The 17,089-nt window shown below is 42.3% G+C and overlaps 2 protein-coding genes across 3 annotated transcripts in view; both read right to left on the bottom strand.

Moving 5' to 3' along the window:
- The window catches only part of LOC138647787 (cytochrome P450 2D15-like), a 338,963-nt gene that overhangs the window by 163,905 nt on the left and 157,969 nt on the right, over positions 1-17,089 (bottom strand). For both annotated transcript variants that reach the window (XM_069737045.1, XM_069737047.1), the window contains exon 4: positions 15,313-15,470. In XM_069737045.1, the coding sequence (XP_069593146.1) occupies positions 15,313-15,470 (158 nt within the window). The remainder of the gene's footprint in view (positions 1-15,312; positions 15,471-17,089) is intronic.
- On the bottom strand, positions 5,232-6,971 carry LOC138647788 (uncharacterized). Its single transcript, XM_069737049.1, has 2 exons — positions 6,710-6,971; positions 5,232-6,569 (listed from the first exon to the last, which is right to left on the bottom strand). The coding sequence occupies exons 1-2, from the start codon at positions 6,823-6,825 to the stop codon at positions 5,684-5,686; spliced, it is 1,002 nt and encodes a 333-aa protein (XP_069593150.1). The 5' UTR covers positions 6,826-6,971; the 3' UTR covers positions 5,232-5,683.

The raw sequence follows: 17,089 nt of genomic DNA, 5'->3' as shown, positions 1-17,089 counted from the left end.
GGCTGGGCAATATAGTACGTGGACATGCATATTCTAGAATACCCGATGCGTTAGAATCGGGCCACCATCTAGTGTGTGGGTGTGTGTGTGTGTGTGTGTGTGTGTGTGTGTGTGTGTGTATGTGTATGTGTATGTGTATGTGTATGTGTATGTGTATATATATATATATATATATATATATATATATACACACACACACACACATACTATGTGTAGACATTTATCTTAGGGTACGTTCACATTTGCGGTTTGCGCCGCAGCGTCGCCGCCGCAACAAAACGCATGCGTCGTGCGGCCCTATCTTTAACATTGGTGCCGCATGGGGCCGCATGTGCATGCGTTGTGTTGCGTTTTGTTGCGTTTTACGCCGCATGCGGCGTTAGGGCGCACCTGTCTGGGCGCGGCAAACGCAACATGTTGCATTTTTCGGGCGGCGCCAACCTTTTAAAAAACGCATGCGTCGTGTTTGCGTCGTCGATGCGCCTTTTCCCCCATAGACTTGTATTGACAACGCAGACGACGCAAGTACCTGCGTCGTGGTGCGTTGTACGACGCATGCGTTTTCCAATAAAAAATGCAAAACATTGTCTAGACTTTGTCTAGACACAAAAAAAACAACCTATATATATATATAAAAGAAAAAGGGGTTTGCCATTGTCTTTCACAAGTCATCAACCAAGAGAGAATCTGGAGAGAATCTGCTTTCCAAACTTGTAAGTATATATTTCTCTTTGCACATTTTGTATTCTGTGTTTTATTTCTTGATTTTTATTTATTTTTGCAATGTTTGGTCTGTGCTATTTTACGGTTATGGGTTGTTATTGAAAAATTGTTTTTCTGGTTCTGATGTTCTTCTGGCTTTATATGATTGCGTTTATTGTCTTTGGCCTTTTTTTTTTTTACGTTGGTTTTGGATTGGTTTTGTGTTTTGTTCTTGTGTCATTTGGTTGTTCAATGTCTTGATTTTGGCTCATTTTTTCTTGTAAAATTTCAGGTGCATGTTTTTCTGGTTTCTATTGTTGGTGGTAACTGTGTGGCATTTTCTTGGCTCATGTCTTGCTGTGTTTTTATTATGCTGTTGGCTTTATTTTTTCTTTCCTTGAGTGTATTTTCTTGCTGGTGGGGGGGCTACATTTATGATGTCTCATTTGTATTGTATAGTTCCGTGCTGCTATGCCATTATAGTTTCAATTGTAGTTTCCCTTTATTTAAAAAAAAAAAAACTCTGATGTTTTTACGTCGTTTTCCGTATGGCATATATCTTCCTTCATTGACTGTTTGCATTGCCAAGTGTGTAGTATAATTTTTTTTTGTTTTATTTTTTTTGGGTAGTGCCCTTTTTTAAAATTTCATGTGTTTTCTTTTCTATTTGACTATGGTTTATCTTTGGGTTGCTGTATATTTTTACAGCGGTTGTCCCGTAATGTTTATTGCTTATTATCTAGAATGGTATTTATTACCTTTTTCTGATGTCTTTTGTCACCAGATGGTGTTTTTTTGGATCATGTCTTGTTGCAATTGTAAAGTATGGCGTTCATTATTTTGCTATTTCATTGTCCTTTTTTGTGCCTATAATGTTTTTTTGGAAAGTTATGATATGTAAAAATTTGGACATAGGTGTCTATTTTTGCTTAATTTTGTTTGGGTCTATTCTTGTATAGTTTCTTCTATTGTATTCTCTTGCAATGTATGGCGTTGTGGTGTCGCTTTCTGATTTTTGCATTGTCCTATCAGTCAACAGTCAATTGTGGTTGTTTAAATTTTTGTGCCTATTTTATTGTATGTGCCATAGTTAGGTTTGGATGTGATTTTTTATTCCATTTTTTCATGGCAGAACAAACTTGCAAGAATGGCGAGTGATTCTGAACATAGCCAATCGGCGCAGGGGAGTGCAGTGAGTAATTATGTCCATTTGCTTACTATTCGCTGTCATTTGTAGTATTGAAAATAATTTCTTTATACAATTTTTACAGGCTTCTTCAAGTGAGGGGGAAGGCAGTCAGCGGAAGCAGCGAGGTCATGGCCAAGGTGTGGCGTCAGGACGGCGAGTGAGTATTTTTTTTTAACAATTTTTTTTTTTTTGAGTAGCATCCTGCTGTGTGGAACATTACATTTGAGTAGCATCCTGCTTTCACTAGGGATGTTTAGTAAGCTTACATTATAACTTTTCAGGGTATCAAGTATTGGGGGAAGGTAACAAAGGTGAAACTTTCAGAACAAAAACATTCCAAAATACAGGTGTAGAAACCATCAATATACATATATCAAATGGCAAAGGATAGGGCCAAGGTACATATCATGACAGGTGCTGGTGGTTGTTAATATTTGCATATTTCTAACCTTTTTGGTTTGTAATTTTTCTAGGTTTCACAACGGGACCAAGGAGTAATTGACGTGGAGCTCCTGAGCTCCAGCATCCAGGAGCGTGGCCCGTTGTGAGACAGCCGTGACTCCCGGCACATGGACCAGGTGGTGTTGAGGCGTTTGTGGGTAGAGGTGGCAAAGTCGCTGTGGGAGGACTTTGACATTGCTCCAGCCAAGGACAAAGCCAACTTTGGTGAGTATTGCTGATACGCCGTGCTGATACGCTGCTATGACCCATCTTTCCAGGATAAACACAACCGTGTGTGATGCAATCAACGCCTAAAGTTTGCATCGCACACGGTTGTTTTATCCTTTTAAAATGCTAAATATGTAACCTTTTTTTTCTTTGCATTCACAGTTAAAAGGTTGAGGATCAGATGGTGATCCATGAAGGACCGTTTCAATAAGGGGATCCGGGCTGAGGAGGAGCAATCGAAAAGTGGTGCTGCTGCGGCCAAGTCTGTGCCATACAAATACGGCAAGGCTTTACAGTTCTTAAGACCGGTCCTTGGCCGCCGACAGTAAGTATTTTGTCCACAAACCATATTGCACAGCCACATTACAGTGCCCAGCCACATAGCCTACTGCACAGCCACATAGTACATTGCCCAGTCACGTACATTGTGCATCCACATAGTATATTGGCAGGGCACTATATCGCAGCCACATAGTACACGTTCTAGCCACGTATCCACATAGTATATTTCCCAGGCACATAGTGTATTGGCCATCCATGTAGTCAGCGTAACATATTGGCCATCCTCGTAAATTTATCCCTAGTGAAATGGTATATAGGCCATTAGTTATTTTTTGGGTTAAGCGTGAGTCCTTGTAGTCCATGACAGGTTAAGTTCTGAGTCAGGGTAGTTCTGATCGCAGGAATAATGATGAAGTCTCGATCACATGATCCTAACGTCATGGTCGTTCCTGCAATCAGATCAGCGAAATCACTGTGTATTTTTTTTTTTTTTTATCTTGACATTAAATTTTAGAATATTTTTGCGGCATAGGCAGCGTCAATAAAGAGTTTTTGATTCCAAAATTTTTTTAACCCACAGTGGTATGCGGTCAAAAGGCTTTGGCAGCGGGAATGTCCATGATTGTTATCGTCAGCCATAATGGTCAGCTGGCGATAACAATCAGCAATTTATTATAGGCCACACAGACTGAGAGACAGAGGATTTGTATTGTTGTGTAATGTAATGCTATTTTTATTCCAGGAGTTGGCGTATGGGATAGGTTATTAATTGAAGACTAATTTTTCCATTATCTTTTCACAGGACACACAGCAGCACCCTCGAGAGAGCTCGCCCCGCAGGAGCGGACCTTCATGAATCGCCATCTGACCCATCACAGCCCTCCCACAGCGACAGCAGGCTTGCACCGCCATCTGGAGAACCGGCAACCGGTACATCAGGTGTTCCCCTGCCCGAGGCCTCTGGTGCACCTTCGTTTGGGAATTCCCGACAGCGCCAGCGGGCCTCGGACAAGCCAGCCATGCCCGAATTTTTGCATTTGAGCACGGTTTTCCAGAACTGTTTCAAGGCGTTGAGCGATAAAATGGACAGTCGTCTGGCCGATATCGACCGGCGCCTTGAAACTATGGAATCCGAGCTCTCGAGTCCGGCCAAACATTTCTTTAGTACCATTGCTAAGGGCATGGTGGAACACCTTACGCCGGAACTCCAGATTTCGGTGATGCAGGCCTGCAACACTACCTACGTGAGGGCTCTCCAGCAGGCTCGGGTCATGCAGTCAACGACAATGCCTGTAGTGCCGTCGCTGGCAAGCATGACTCCGACTCCTGCTGGAGAGCCATTCCAGCCACCCCACTGTGGTCCACGTGCCGAGCGACGCCACCACAGGCACCATAGCATAGTGCCGCCGACTCCTGCTCCTGCCATGCCCTCATCCTCCTGTAGGCGTCATTCTGGGGGAGCTGCCGCGGGAGCAAAAAAACACAAAAAAAGGAAGAGGAGACACACTCAGGCACACACTGAGGCTCTGGCTGCTCCAGTACAGACACCAAGTGCGCGTCGGGGCTCTAGCCGCAGCAGGAGCAGCCAGGGCCAACCAACAAAAACTCAAAGGCTTGTGTTGCCTCCTCCCTCCCCTACAGAGGTGGCGGTTTCTTCCCCAGTATACCCTGCAGAGAGTTTGGACCTGCCATCGAGCCTCCTGGACTATAGGACATCATCCTCCTCTTCGCCATCATCCTCCTGTTCATCATCATCCTCCCCTTCCTCTCCCTATTCCAAACAAGACACATACCATTCCCCCATGGTGGCACAGGTTGAAACCCCTTAAGTTTATTTCCCCCTTTTTTTTTCTGTTTACCCCCAAATAAAAAATTTTGGTTTAAAAAAACAATATTTGTTCTTATTTTCCAGAATATTTTTTTATTATTATTATTATTATTATACATTTTTATAGCGCCATTTATTCCATGGCGCTTTACATGTGAATACGGGGCAAATATAGACAAATACATTAAACATGAGCAGATAACAAGGCACACGAGTACATAAGGAGGGAGGACCCTGCCCGCGAGGGCTCACAGTCTGCAGGGGGTGGGTGAGGATACACTAGGATGGATGGATAGGAGGATATTTCTCGGCAAGTCACGCCGTGTGCTGTCTACACATATTATGTGCTTCAAACACCTCATATATGCAATGTCAGACACTATTTTTACAATTGTTAGTTTGCCTTTTTTTGGGTGTCTCTCATTGCTGTATGAGGTGTTCACAAACAATAAAGAGTATGAGGTGTTCACACTTAATGCAGCAGCGAAACAGACAATGATGCAGATCACTGCAGCGTCGCTGTTTGATCACTGGAGAGCTGTCACACAGACCGCTCTCCAGCGACCAACGATGCAGAGGCCCACGGGTAACCAGGGTAAACATCATGTTGCTAAGCGCAGGGCCACGCTTCCGATATTTACCCTGGTTACCATTGCAAAACATCGCTGTTATCGTTGCTTTTGCTGTAAAACACAAAGATACACGGTGATCAGACAAACAAGTAAATATGTTATGGTATGGTATAAAAATGTTATTTGAATCGTTATAAAATTAGAAAAAAAATTTATTAAACAACAACATTTTAAAAACAACGGGTTCCAGTTTTTTATAGGCACATTAAATTTGTGAACTATAGTTAGACGCCAAATTTGACATATACCCAACCAACCTAAACGGAAAATTTATTGAACATTTACTGGAGAATTACTTTATTTTCATACATTGTTAGCACAGTCACAGTAGGGGTATTATTGGTGTAGTTACAATCAGAACACAGTCCAACAGTAACATTACTACACCATTTGATCTTGCCATGACACACGGCCAACATCTGACACAAAATAGGCCGCAAAACGATCACGCATCTGCGCAATTTCCACACTTGTCCTCAGAGGATGATCATGGTAATCGGGCAATGGGTTGGCTATGGGTTCATCGAGTTCCACATTTAGTCTCTCTTTGGCCATAATGAAATTGTGGAGAACCACACAAGCCTTCACCACCTCATCCACTGTTTCAATTTTAAGATTAATGGCGGATCCTAATATCCGCCATTTGGAGACAAGGATGCCAAAGGCGCATTCCACAGTCCTTCTGGCCCTGGACAGTCTGTAATTGAAAACCCTTTTTGTATGGTCCAAGCCCCGACTGGAGTAGGGTTTCAATAGGTTGGCAGACATTTGGAATGCCTCATCCCCAACCACAACAAATGGCATTGCAGGGCCTTCGGTGTGGGGAAGAGGTTGTGGCTGTGGGAAATTAAAATTGTTGCCATATAATTTTTGGCCCATATTCGACTCTTTAAATGTGCGCGAGTCATTTGCACGCCCAAATGCACCAATGTCCACTGCGAGAAAACGGCAGTCCGCACCGGCAATTGCCATGAGCACAGTTGAAAAGTATTTTTTATAATTGTAGAAAAGTGATCCACTTTTCGCAGGCTTGGTAATCCGAATGTGCTTTCCATCCACTGCGCCAATACAGTTTGGAAAAGAACACACTTGCTCGAATTTCTGTGCGTTGGCCTCCCAGATTTCGCTTGTAGGGACGGGTGAAAATTCCTCCCGGAGATTATCCCACAATGCGCGGCATGTCTCAGCAATAATTCCTGAAAGAATGGAGACTCCAATCCGGAATTGAAAATGAAGTGATCTCAACGTCTCTCCGGTAACCAGGAAACTGCCAAGAAGATAAAGAAATTAAGATTAAAGTACATTGTAATTTATAAAAGTACATTGACCATTACAATTAAAAAAAAAAAAAATTATAAATAAAATAAAAAGTAAATACATATCACAGTCATTCAAACAGCAACGTACCGTAGAGTCACCAGCAGCCGTTCCTCTGTGGAAATAGCTCTCCGGAGCTGCGTGTCCTGCCTGCTAATGGATCCTTCCACCCGGCGCAGAAGATAGCGGAAGCTGTCCTGTGACATCCTGGTATATTCGAAATATTTTTCCCGGTTGTCATTCAGTTCGCCGAACAAGCAATGGTATGCTCCACGGCTCTCCCTGACTTCAACGATAGGGTGTATCCAAAAGCGGCGACGACGCCATCTCCGTTTTTCCCTTTCCCTTTGATTAAAACAGGCAACAGCATAGGCATGAGCCAAGGCAAATTCCATCTCCATATCCATGTAGATACTGTCCATGGTTCGCTCCATCATGAATACCAGCAAAATGGGAGGAATTCATCTCTGCCATGGTATATACACATTTTTAACACCAACCCTCTTCTAGCCATTGGTGGTCCTTATCTATTGTGTAGACACTTTTTTTTGTGGGAGGGGGATGAAGAATGACTCACTGCACTAAAAACGCATGCGTCGAAAAACGCGGCGCTTTTTGGTAAAAACGCAACTGCGTTTCAAAAAACCGCTGCGTTTTGCTGCGCTTTTGTTTGCGTTGTGCGTTGCGGCGACGACGCTGCGGCGCACAACGCAAATGTGAACTTAGACTTAGCTATTCTATTCTAACCTGTCACTGTGATTTTACTGTACACCGCACTGAATTGCCGGCTTTTCTATAGAACACCGCTGCGTATTTCTCGCAAGTCACACTGCTGGTCCGTGTGTAATCCGTATTTTTCTGGCCCCCATAGCGGCCCTGCGCTTAGTAACCCGATATTTACCCTGGTTACAGGTGAACACATCGCTAGATCGGCGTGACACACGCCGATCCAGCGATGACAGCGGGTGATCAGTGACCAAAAAAAGGTCCTGATCATTCCCCAACGACCAACGATCTCCCAGCAGGGGCCTGATCGTTGGTCGCTGTCACACAATAATGAGATCGTTAGCGGGATCGTTGTTACGTCACAAAAAGCGTGACGTTGCAACGATATCCTTAACGATATCGTTGTGTGTGAAGGTACCTTAAGGCAAACATTTTCGATAAAGATCTACTTAGGGATTCACTGTTTATTTGAAATGTAAAATTATTATATAGGAATGTATGAATTAACATTGTTGAAAACAGAATTACATTTTTAAGCTCTGTTTTTCTTGCTGGAAAAAGTTCATATTAATGACAAACTTATTTTCAAAGTTTCATCAAGATCTTCTTAGGGATTCAGTGTTTATTTCAAATGTAAAGTTACTATATAGAAATGTATGGGTTTGCCTTGTTGAAAACGCAATTAAAGTTTAACCTCCGCTAATTTATTTTTAAATAGAGTGAAGTGGAAAGGAAAAATAGATTAAAAAAATTCAACTTTAGAAAAAAAACTACCATAGGTATGGCAGAAAATGGCGCATAAAGACTGAATCCCTAAAAAGATCTTAATGAAACTTGGAAGATAACGTTGTTGTACTAATATGAACATATTCCAATAAAAAAAACGGAGCTCAAAACCGTTTTTCCGTTTCCAACCATGATAACACTGTAGGCATAGGTATGGCAGAAAATAGCGCATAAAGACTGAATCCCTAAAAAGATCTTAATGAAACTTGGAAGATAACGTTGTTGTACTAATATGAACATATTCCAATAAAAAAAACGGAGCTCAAAACCGTTATTCCGTTTCCAAAAAATTTGACCCCTACATTCATGTATTGCAACTTTATGTCAAATAAATACATATGTAAATAAATTGGTTACTCTGCTTCAAATGGAGTGAAGTGGAAAGGAAAACTAAATTAAGAAAATAAAACGGTAAAATTTTTTTTTAAATAGGCAGAGGTGTAGATGAATACGACTAAAATATCTACCATAGGCATAGGTATAGGTTAATTTGGCACATAGGGTTTTAGTATGCACCCGTTGCTCCTGCTGTGACTGTAACTGAACCAAGTGTTTCAGCAGGTCCTCCATTTTCCCCGGCGATGCTTGCTGGCTTGCAACAGATTTGACCCAGGACATTAAACAATAGACTTACGTCCCTGCTGGGACCGCTGCCCGCACGTCTACCACCAATTGTAGGGATTCCACTCACTCAGGTGCGATGGCTGACACTCAGGAGGCGTGTTCCTTTAAAGTTCACTGGGTTTATTGCTTCATAAACCATATGGCAAAACAACAGAAAACAAATAGCCTTTGGTTCAGGCAAAGAAAAACAAGTGTCCAGTTCATCCGGCTCAGTCCTGAAGCCTTGACACACTCAGGAGGGTTTCACCTCCACACATATCTACTGTGTTAAGCATTAGCCTGTCTTATATAGGACTAACCACACCCAGTAATCTATCACATGATTAGCCATGTGGTCTGACATCACCACAGGTCCTGAAACACAAATATATGGTTATGTAAAACAAAGAAATATTCCGGGCTACATTACAGCGACAAGGTACCTATGAGACACATACCTCCCGTCGACCACACACCCGTTAGCCATGCTACAATATATATATATATATACTAGCTGAAGAGTCCGGCGTTGCCTGGGCATAGTAAATATATGTGGTTAGTTATAGCACCTCACTTTTCTTATTTTCCCATGATGCCTCTCATTTTCCCAATCACATCTTTCATTTTCCCCCTTACATCTCTCATTTTCTCCCTCACACCTCTCATTTTCTCCCTCACTCCTCTCATTCCCCTCATTCCCCCCTAACATTTGTCATTTCGACCTCACATCTGTCATTTTCCGATCACTCCACTATTTTCCCTCACTCCTCTCATTTTGCACTCACACCTTTTCATTTTCATCTCACACCTCTCATTTTCACCTCAGTATATACATGTTTGTCATCTCCCTTATATATAGTATACACCTGTATGTCATCTCCTGTATATAGTATATACTTGTATGTCATCTCCCCTGTATATAGTATATACCTGCTGTGTGTCATCTCCCCTGTATATAGTATATACCTGTATGTCATCTCCTCCTATATATAGTATATACCTGTGTGTCATCTCCTTCTATATATAGTATATACCTATATGTCATCTCCTCCTGTACATAGTATATACCTGTGTGTCATCTCCCCTGTATATAGTATATATCTGTGTGTCATCTCCTCCTGTATATAGTATATACCTGTATGTCATCTCCTATATATAGCATATACCTGTATGTCATCTCCTCCTGTATATAGTATATACCTGTATGTCATCTCCTCCTGTATATAGTATGTACCTGTATGTCATCTCCTCCTCTATATAGTATATACCTGTGTGTCATCTCTCCTGTATATAGTATATATCTCTGTGTCATCTCCCCTGTATATAGTATATACCTGTGTGTCATCTCCTCCTGTATTAGACCTCGTTCACATGTTATTTGCTCAGTATTTTTACCTCAGTATTTGTAAGCTAAATTGGCAGCCTGATAAATTCCCAGCCAACAGGAAGCCCTCCCCCCCTGGCAGTATATATTAGCTCACACATACACATAATAGACAGGTCTTGTAACTGATAGCTGCCGTATTTCCTATATGGTACATTTGTTGCTCTTGTAGTTTGTCTGCTTATTAATCAGATTTTAATTTTTGAAGGATACCAGACTTGTGTGTGTTTTAGGGCGAGTTTTGTTTGTCAAGTTGTGTGTGTTGAGTTGCGTGTGGCGACATGCATGTAGCGACTTTTGTGAGATGAGTTTTATGTGGCAACATGCGTGTAGCAACTTTTTGTGTGTCGAGTTGCATGTGACAGGTTAGTGTAGCAAGTTGTGTGCAGCAAGTTTTGCGCATGGCGAGTTTTGCGCGTGGCGAGTTTTATGTGTGGTGCCTTTTGAGTATGTGCAAGTTTTGTGTGAGGCAACTTTTGCATGTGCTGCAACTTTTGTGCATGTGGCAATTTTTCCACGTGTGCAAGTTTTGCGTGTGGCGAGTTTTCCATGAGGTGAGTTTTGCACTTGTGGCGAGTTTTGCGTGAGCCTAGTTTTTGCATGTGGCGAGTTTTGCGCGTGGCGAGTTTAGAGCGGCGTATTTTGTGTTTCGACTTTTATGTGGCAAGGTTGGTGTATGTGTGGTGAAATGTGTGCTGAGAGTGGTATATGTGTTCAAGCATGTGGTAGTGTGTGGCGCATTTTGTGTGTGTGTTCATATCCCCGTGTGTGGTGAGTATCCCATGTCGTGGCCCCACCTTAGCAATTGTACGGTATATACTCTTTGGCGCCCTTGTTCCCTTGTTCACATCTAGCAGCTGTCAATTTGCCTCCAACACTTTTCCTTTCACTTTTCCCCATTATGTAGATAGGGGCAAAATTGTTTGGTGAATTGGAAAGCGCGGGGTTAAAATTTAACCTCACAACATAGCCTATGACGCTCTCGGGGTCCAGACGTGTGACTGTGCAAAATTTTGTGGCTGTAGTTGCGACGCCTCCAACACTTTTCCTTTCACTTTTTCCCCATTATGTTGATAGGGGCAAAATTGTTTGGTGAATTGGAAAGCGCGGGGTTAAAATTTCACCTCACAACATAGCCTATGATGCTCTCAGTGTCCAGACGTGTGACTGTGCAAAATTTTGTGGCTGTAGCTGCGACGGTGCAGATGCCAATCCCGGACATACACACACACACACATTCAGCTTTATATATTAGATATATAAAGGGACTGTACTACAATTACTATCTCCCTACAGTAATCTCAGAAAAGTATGGCAGGCAGCAATAAAAAGGACTGCTGCACACAAAAGTGTGGACAAACAAACAAGATAGTTGTGCAGAAAGGAAGGAACAACAGGATTTGTGCTTTGAAAAAAGCAGTTGGTTTGCACAGCGGCGTACACACAGCAATGCAGCTATCAGGCAGCCTTATAAGCTACAGAGCTGATGCACTGAAATCTAGCCTCCACTGTCCCTGCAAGGAAAAGGTGGTGTTGGACAGTGGAAATCGCTAGAGCACAAGCGGTTTGGGGGTTTATATTCCCTGCCTAACGCTATCCCTGCTTCTGACGAAGCGGCAGCAACCTCTCCCTATGCTCAGATCAGCAGCAGTAAGATGGCGGTCGGCGTGCACGCCCCTTTATAGCCCCTGTGACGTCGCAGAAAGCAAGCCAATCACTGCCATGCCCTTCTCTAAGATGGCGGGGACCAAGAACTATGTCATCACGCTGCCCACACTCTGCGTCCACCTTCATTGGCTGAGAAATGGCGCTGAACGCGTCATATGAAACGCGACTTTGCCGTGGCCGACCCCACACAGGGATCGGGTCAGGTTTCATGAAACCCGACTTTGCCAAAAGTCGGCGACTTATGAAAATGACCGATCCGTTTCGCTCAACCCTAATCGAATGTCCTTGTATTAAGCAATATGTGGGTAGGACCACTCAACCCCTTCATCTTTGACTCAACTCACATCTCCATAATATCAAAAAAGGTTAACTCACCCATGGCCTGTCTAAACACTACGCTATGTTACACAGTAAAGACTTTAAATCTTTAAAGATCAGCCCAATTAATCATGTTCCAAAACATATCCCAAATAGATCTATGAAGTTAAACAGAAAAGAAGTATACTGGATCTACAAATTAGGGAGCCTGAAACCACATGGATTGAACGAAATAACTGAAGTTTTTATCTAGAGCACGCAGTCCTTTTGATTTTCAATATGAATTTATTATATATTTATATTTTTTAATATATTTATATGTATTTATGTATTTATATAAGTATATAACCTTAAATTATTTTTGCAGTGGCGATGATCTATAATTATCCTTTTTATATACCACAATAATTTATTTATTCACAAAAAGGTATATATATATATATATATATATATATATATATATATATATATATATATATATGTATATATATACAGTGGGGCAAAAAAGTATTTAGTCAGTCAGCAATAGTGCAAGTTCCACCACTTAAAAAGATGAGAGGCGTCTGTAATTTACATCATAGGTAGACCTCAACTATGGGAGACAAACTGAGAAAAAAAAATCCAGAAAATCACATTGTCTGTTTTTTTAACAATTTATTTGCATATTATGGTGGAAAATAAGTATTTGGTCAGAAACAAAATTTCATCTCAATACTTTGTAATATATCCTTTGTTGGCAATGACAGAGGTCAAACGTTTTCTGTAAGTCTTCACAAGGTTGCCACACACTGTTGTTGGTATGTTGGCCCATTCCTCCATGCAGATCTCCTCTAGAGCAGTGATGTTTTTGGCTTTTCGCTTGGCAACACGGACTTTCAACTCCCTCCAAAGGTTTTCTATAGGGTTGAGATCTGGAGACTGGCTGGGCCACTCCAGGACCTTGAAATGCTTCTTACGAAGCCACTCCTTCGTTGCCCTGGCGGTGTGCTTTGGAACATTGTCATGTTGAAAGACCCAGCCACGTTTCATCTTCAGTGCCCTTGCTGATGGAAGGAGGTTTGCACTCAAAATCTCACGATACATGGCCCCATTCATTCTTTCATGTACCCGGATCAGTCGTCCTGGCCCCTTTGCAGAGAAACAGCCCCAAAGCATGATGTTTCCACCCCCATGCTTTACAGTAGGTATGGTGTTTGATGGATGCAACTCAGTATTCTTTTTCCTCCAAACACGACAAGTTGTGTTTCTACCAAACAGTTCCAGTTTGGTTTCATCAGACCATAGGACATTCTCCCAAAACTCCTCTGGACCATCCAAATGCTCTCTAGCAAACTTCAGATGGGCCCGGACATGTACTGGTTTAAGCAGTGGGACACGTCTGGCACTGCAGGATCTGAGTCCATGGTGGCGTAGTGTGTTACTTATGGTAGGCCTTGTTACATTGGTCCCAGCTCTCTGCAGTTCATTCACTAGGTCCCCCCGCGTGGTTCTGGGATTTTTGCTCACCGTTCTTGTGATCATTCTGACCCCACGGGGTGGGATTTTGCGTGGAGCCCCAGATCGAGGGAGATTATCAGTGGTCTTGTATGTCTTCCATTTTCTAATTATTGCTCCCACTGTTGATTTCTTCACTCCAAGCTGGTTGGCTATTGCAGATTCAGTCTTCCCAGCCTGGTGCAGGGCTACAATTTTGTTTCTGGTGTCCTTTGACAGCTCTTTGGTCTTCACCATAGTGGAGTTAGGAGTCAGACTGTTTGAGGGTGTGCACAGGTGTCTTTTTATACTGATAACAAGTTTAAACAGGTGCCATTACTACAGGTAATGAGTGGAGGAAAGAGGAGACTCTTAAAGAAGAAGTTACAGGTCTGTGAGAGCCAGAAATCTTGCTTGTTTGTTTCTGACCAAATACTTATTTTCCACCATAATATGCAAATAAATTGTTAAAAAAACAGACAATGTGATTTTCTGGATTTTTTTTTCTCAGTTTGTCTCCCATAGTTGAGGTCTACCTATGATGTAAATTACAGACACCTCTCATCTTTTTAAGTTGTGGAACTTGCACTATTGCTGACTGACTAAATACTTTTTTGCCCCACTGTATATATGAAGCCCATGTTAAATGCATATTCCCCTGTTTCTTGATTGAATAGCCATACTAACTTTCTGCTTCCTCAGAGGAGCCTCTGGATTTATGTCCTTTTTGTATGGGTCCCTGGAGGACATATGTGTTTTGATCCCGGGTCGTTGAGATGCGGCATGTTCTTTCTTCTGTACCGCTCCCCACTACCCTGCAGTACTGAATCGACCTAATTCTCTTCTCTTCACTGCAAACTAATCTCCTTCCCTGTCAGTTGGTGAATATAATCTAACCTCTTTTTCTCAACTTTTAGGATACATCGAGGGCTTATCTACAGCATTCCAGAATGCTGTAGATAAGCCCCTGATGCTGGTGGGCTTAGCTCACTTTCGATATTGGGGTGACAGGTTCCCTTTAACTTTAGAAAATTCACTCGCTCAATCCACTTGGTGGTCTAAATGTAATGCACTTGGCCTTGGAGCCAGAGTGCCTTTTCTTTGTGAGTTCTCGTCCTGTTTTGAAAAAGGCCGGAATCCATCTTTTTCTTTTTTTCTCTCTTTTTTTCATTTTTTTCTTTTTTATTATATTAACTTTGACATCATGTCATCTGATCTATTGGCACTTGTTTTTTTCAATGCAGCATGGATTTAAACCATGTGAAACTGTTCCAATTATATATGATATGTGGTATTTCCTGACGAAGGGCACATGAGAATCCCGAAACGTGTTGAATAAACCACTTTGAATCCTTGACAATATCTTGGAATTTGTCCCCACGGCAGCACGGAGCTACCCCACAAATTCTTATTGAACATATGACGTTATCAGGTCATGGATCGACCTGTGGATCTACAGCAGCTGCCATTATCGTATGCTTGTGTCTCATCTTCAACAGGTGAGCAATTTCCTTGGTGTATCTACTGTGGTAACGTGGATAAGACCCTATTGCGCTTTTTTGTCTCCCCTTTTCTGTGCACTGTTTTCTCACATAATACTTGCCCGTATTATACAGTTGTGTGACCCCGGCCTAAGGCTGTTTATAATTAGTGCTGGATCCTAACTGCCCTTCAAGTTGGAAGCTTTTACATAAGATAATTATTAGTGCCATATAATTTTAAAACTTTAACTTACCTGACCTAGGAGACCATATTTAGCCTTCAGTGATGCAGCATAGAGAAGTAAAAGTCTTTTTAATTTTTCATCATTATACTCAAATCGGTCCCCAAATGCAAGTGAACAGATCACATTACGTGCAGCATTGTTTATGAGCAGGATTGGATCAAACTGATCTGTAGGAAACACAATATTGATGAAAATCTATGTGAAATCACATATACAGGGTCAGGGTTTTGTAAAATAAGGTAAGGTGGTATTTATAATTACTTGCGTACAAAACTTGAGACTATAGATTTACAGATTTTTTTCTGTGAATCTATTTTTTCGAAAGATAAAGGAAGATGTTGAGTCCTGCTTTACATACTTGCCCAGGTCTCTTCCAAATGCACAATAATACGTTCACCTTGAGGTCATGACCAGAACAATCAAAGAAGAGCTGTTTGCTACAAGTTAAAAATCTTGTCTTCAATTCATCAAAGTTTTTATGCCAGAAAACTGTTGTTAAAGGCTTTGAAAAGTCGCATATTTTTTGGATAACTCTGCTAAATATCATTCCTTACACCATTCCTTACAAATAATGTGACAAAAGGGACATGTGAAATTAAGGCGTGTCCACTATTTAGCATCTCAGGTGTCTACAATCTTGGAATCAGTGAGTGGGCCTGTATGTAGGGCTACAGATACTCACTGTGCTGTTTGGTGACATGGTGTGTGTCACACTCAACATGGAACAGAGGAAGCGAAGGAACGAGTTGTCACAGGAGATTAATAAAAAATTATAGACAAACATGCTAAAGGTAAAAGTTATAAGACCGTCTCCAAGAAGCTTGATGTTCCTGTGACTACAGTTGCACATATTATTCTGAAATTTAAGATGCATTGAACTGTAGCCAATAGAGTTGAGCGACCTTGACCTTTTTAGAGTCGAGCCGGGTTTCGCGAAACCCGACTATCTCAAAAGTCGGGTCGAGTGAAATTGGCCGATTATGACGTAAAGTCGGGATCGACCGAAACACGAAACCCAATGCAAGTCAATGGGGCAGCATAGTCGGCAGTGAGTGGGGGCCAGGAAAACACCTAGAGTGCCCATTTTAATGTCAAAACCATCCATTCTTCTTAATGAAGCTTGTCAAGTTTAATTTACCTTATAATAATTGGAAGGCATTTGAAATTGGGGGTCATTTGGCTAAAGTTGTGGTGGGTAGGGCTGGTTCAAGTAATTAGTGGGCCCAGGAAATCTGGACCACGTCACGGCAGTGGAGCAGGGAGAGGTAAGTATTTCAACTTTGCAAGTGCTGTGAACCTGAGCAAGCAGGGGGGGCCCACTCGTTGGCATTGGCACTGGCACAGGGCCCCTCAAAGTACAGCGGTGTGTTTGCACGGCGGGGGCGCCTCCCACCGGCAGCAACACTTTTGCGTACTATGAGAGGCCCTGTGCCAGTGACGTCGCCAACTAGTATTCCTCCCCCCACCTGATGAAGGAACCTGCACTTTCATCTGCACCTTCCTCTTTGTCCCCGTGTAAGGTGGTATGGTATGCGGGAAGGGGGACCTGACTTTCAGCAGGGTCACAATCTTGCAGTGTAGCGTGCACGGGAAATGTTGCGTTATGGGTCAATGTACCAGCAGACTCATCTATCACTGGCTGGGCAATGGGCAGGATGAGGAGGAAACACAGATATAGGCCCAAAGAATAAAGTGGGCTAAATGCAGTTCAAAATTGGTAACACAGGACTAATCAGGGGGCATTGCAGTGGAGGACAACTGGAATGAGAGGCTGACACAGAGAGTA

The sequence above is a fragment of the Ranitomeya imitator genome, chromosome 8, assembly GCF_032444005.1.
Source record: "Ranitomeya imitator isolate aRanImi1 chromosome 8, aRanImi1.pri, whole genome shotgun sequence".
NCBI lineage: Eukaryota > Metazoa > Chordata > Amphibia > Anura > Dendrobatidae > Ranitomeya > Ranitomeya imitator.
This window is presented reverse-complemented; position numbering and strand designations above follow the sequence as displayed.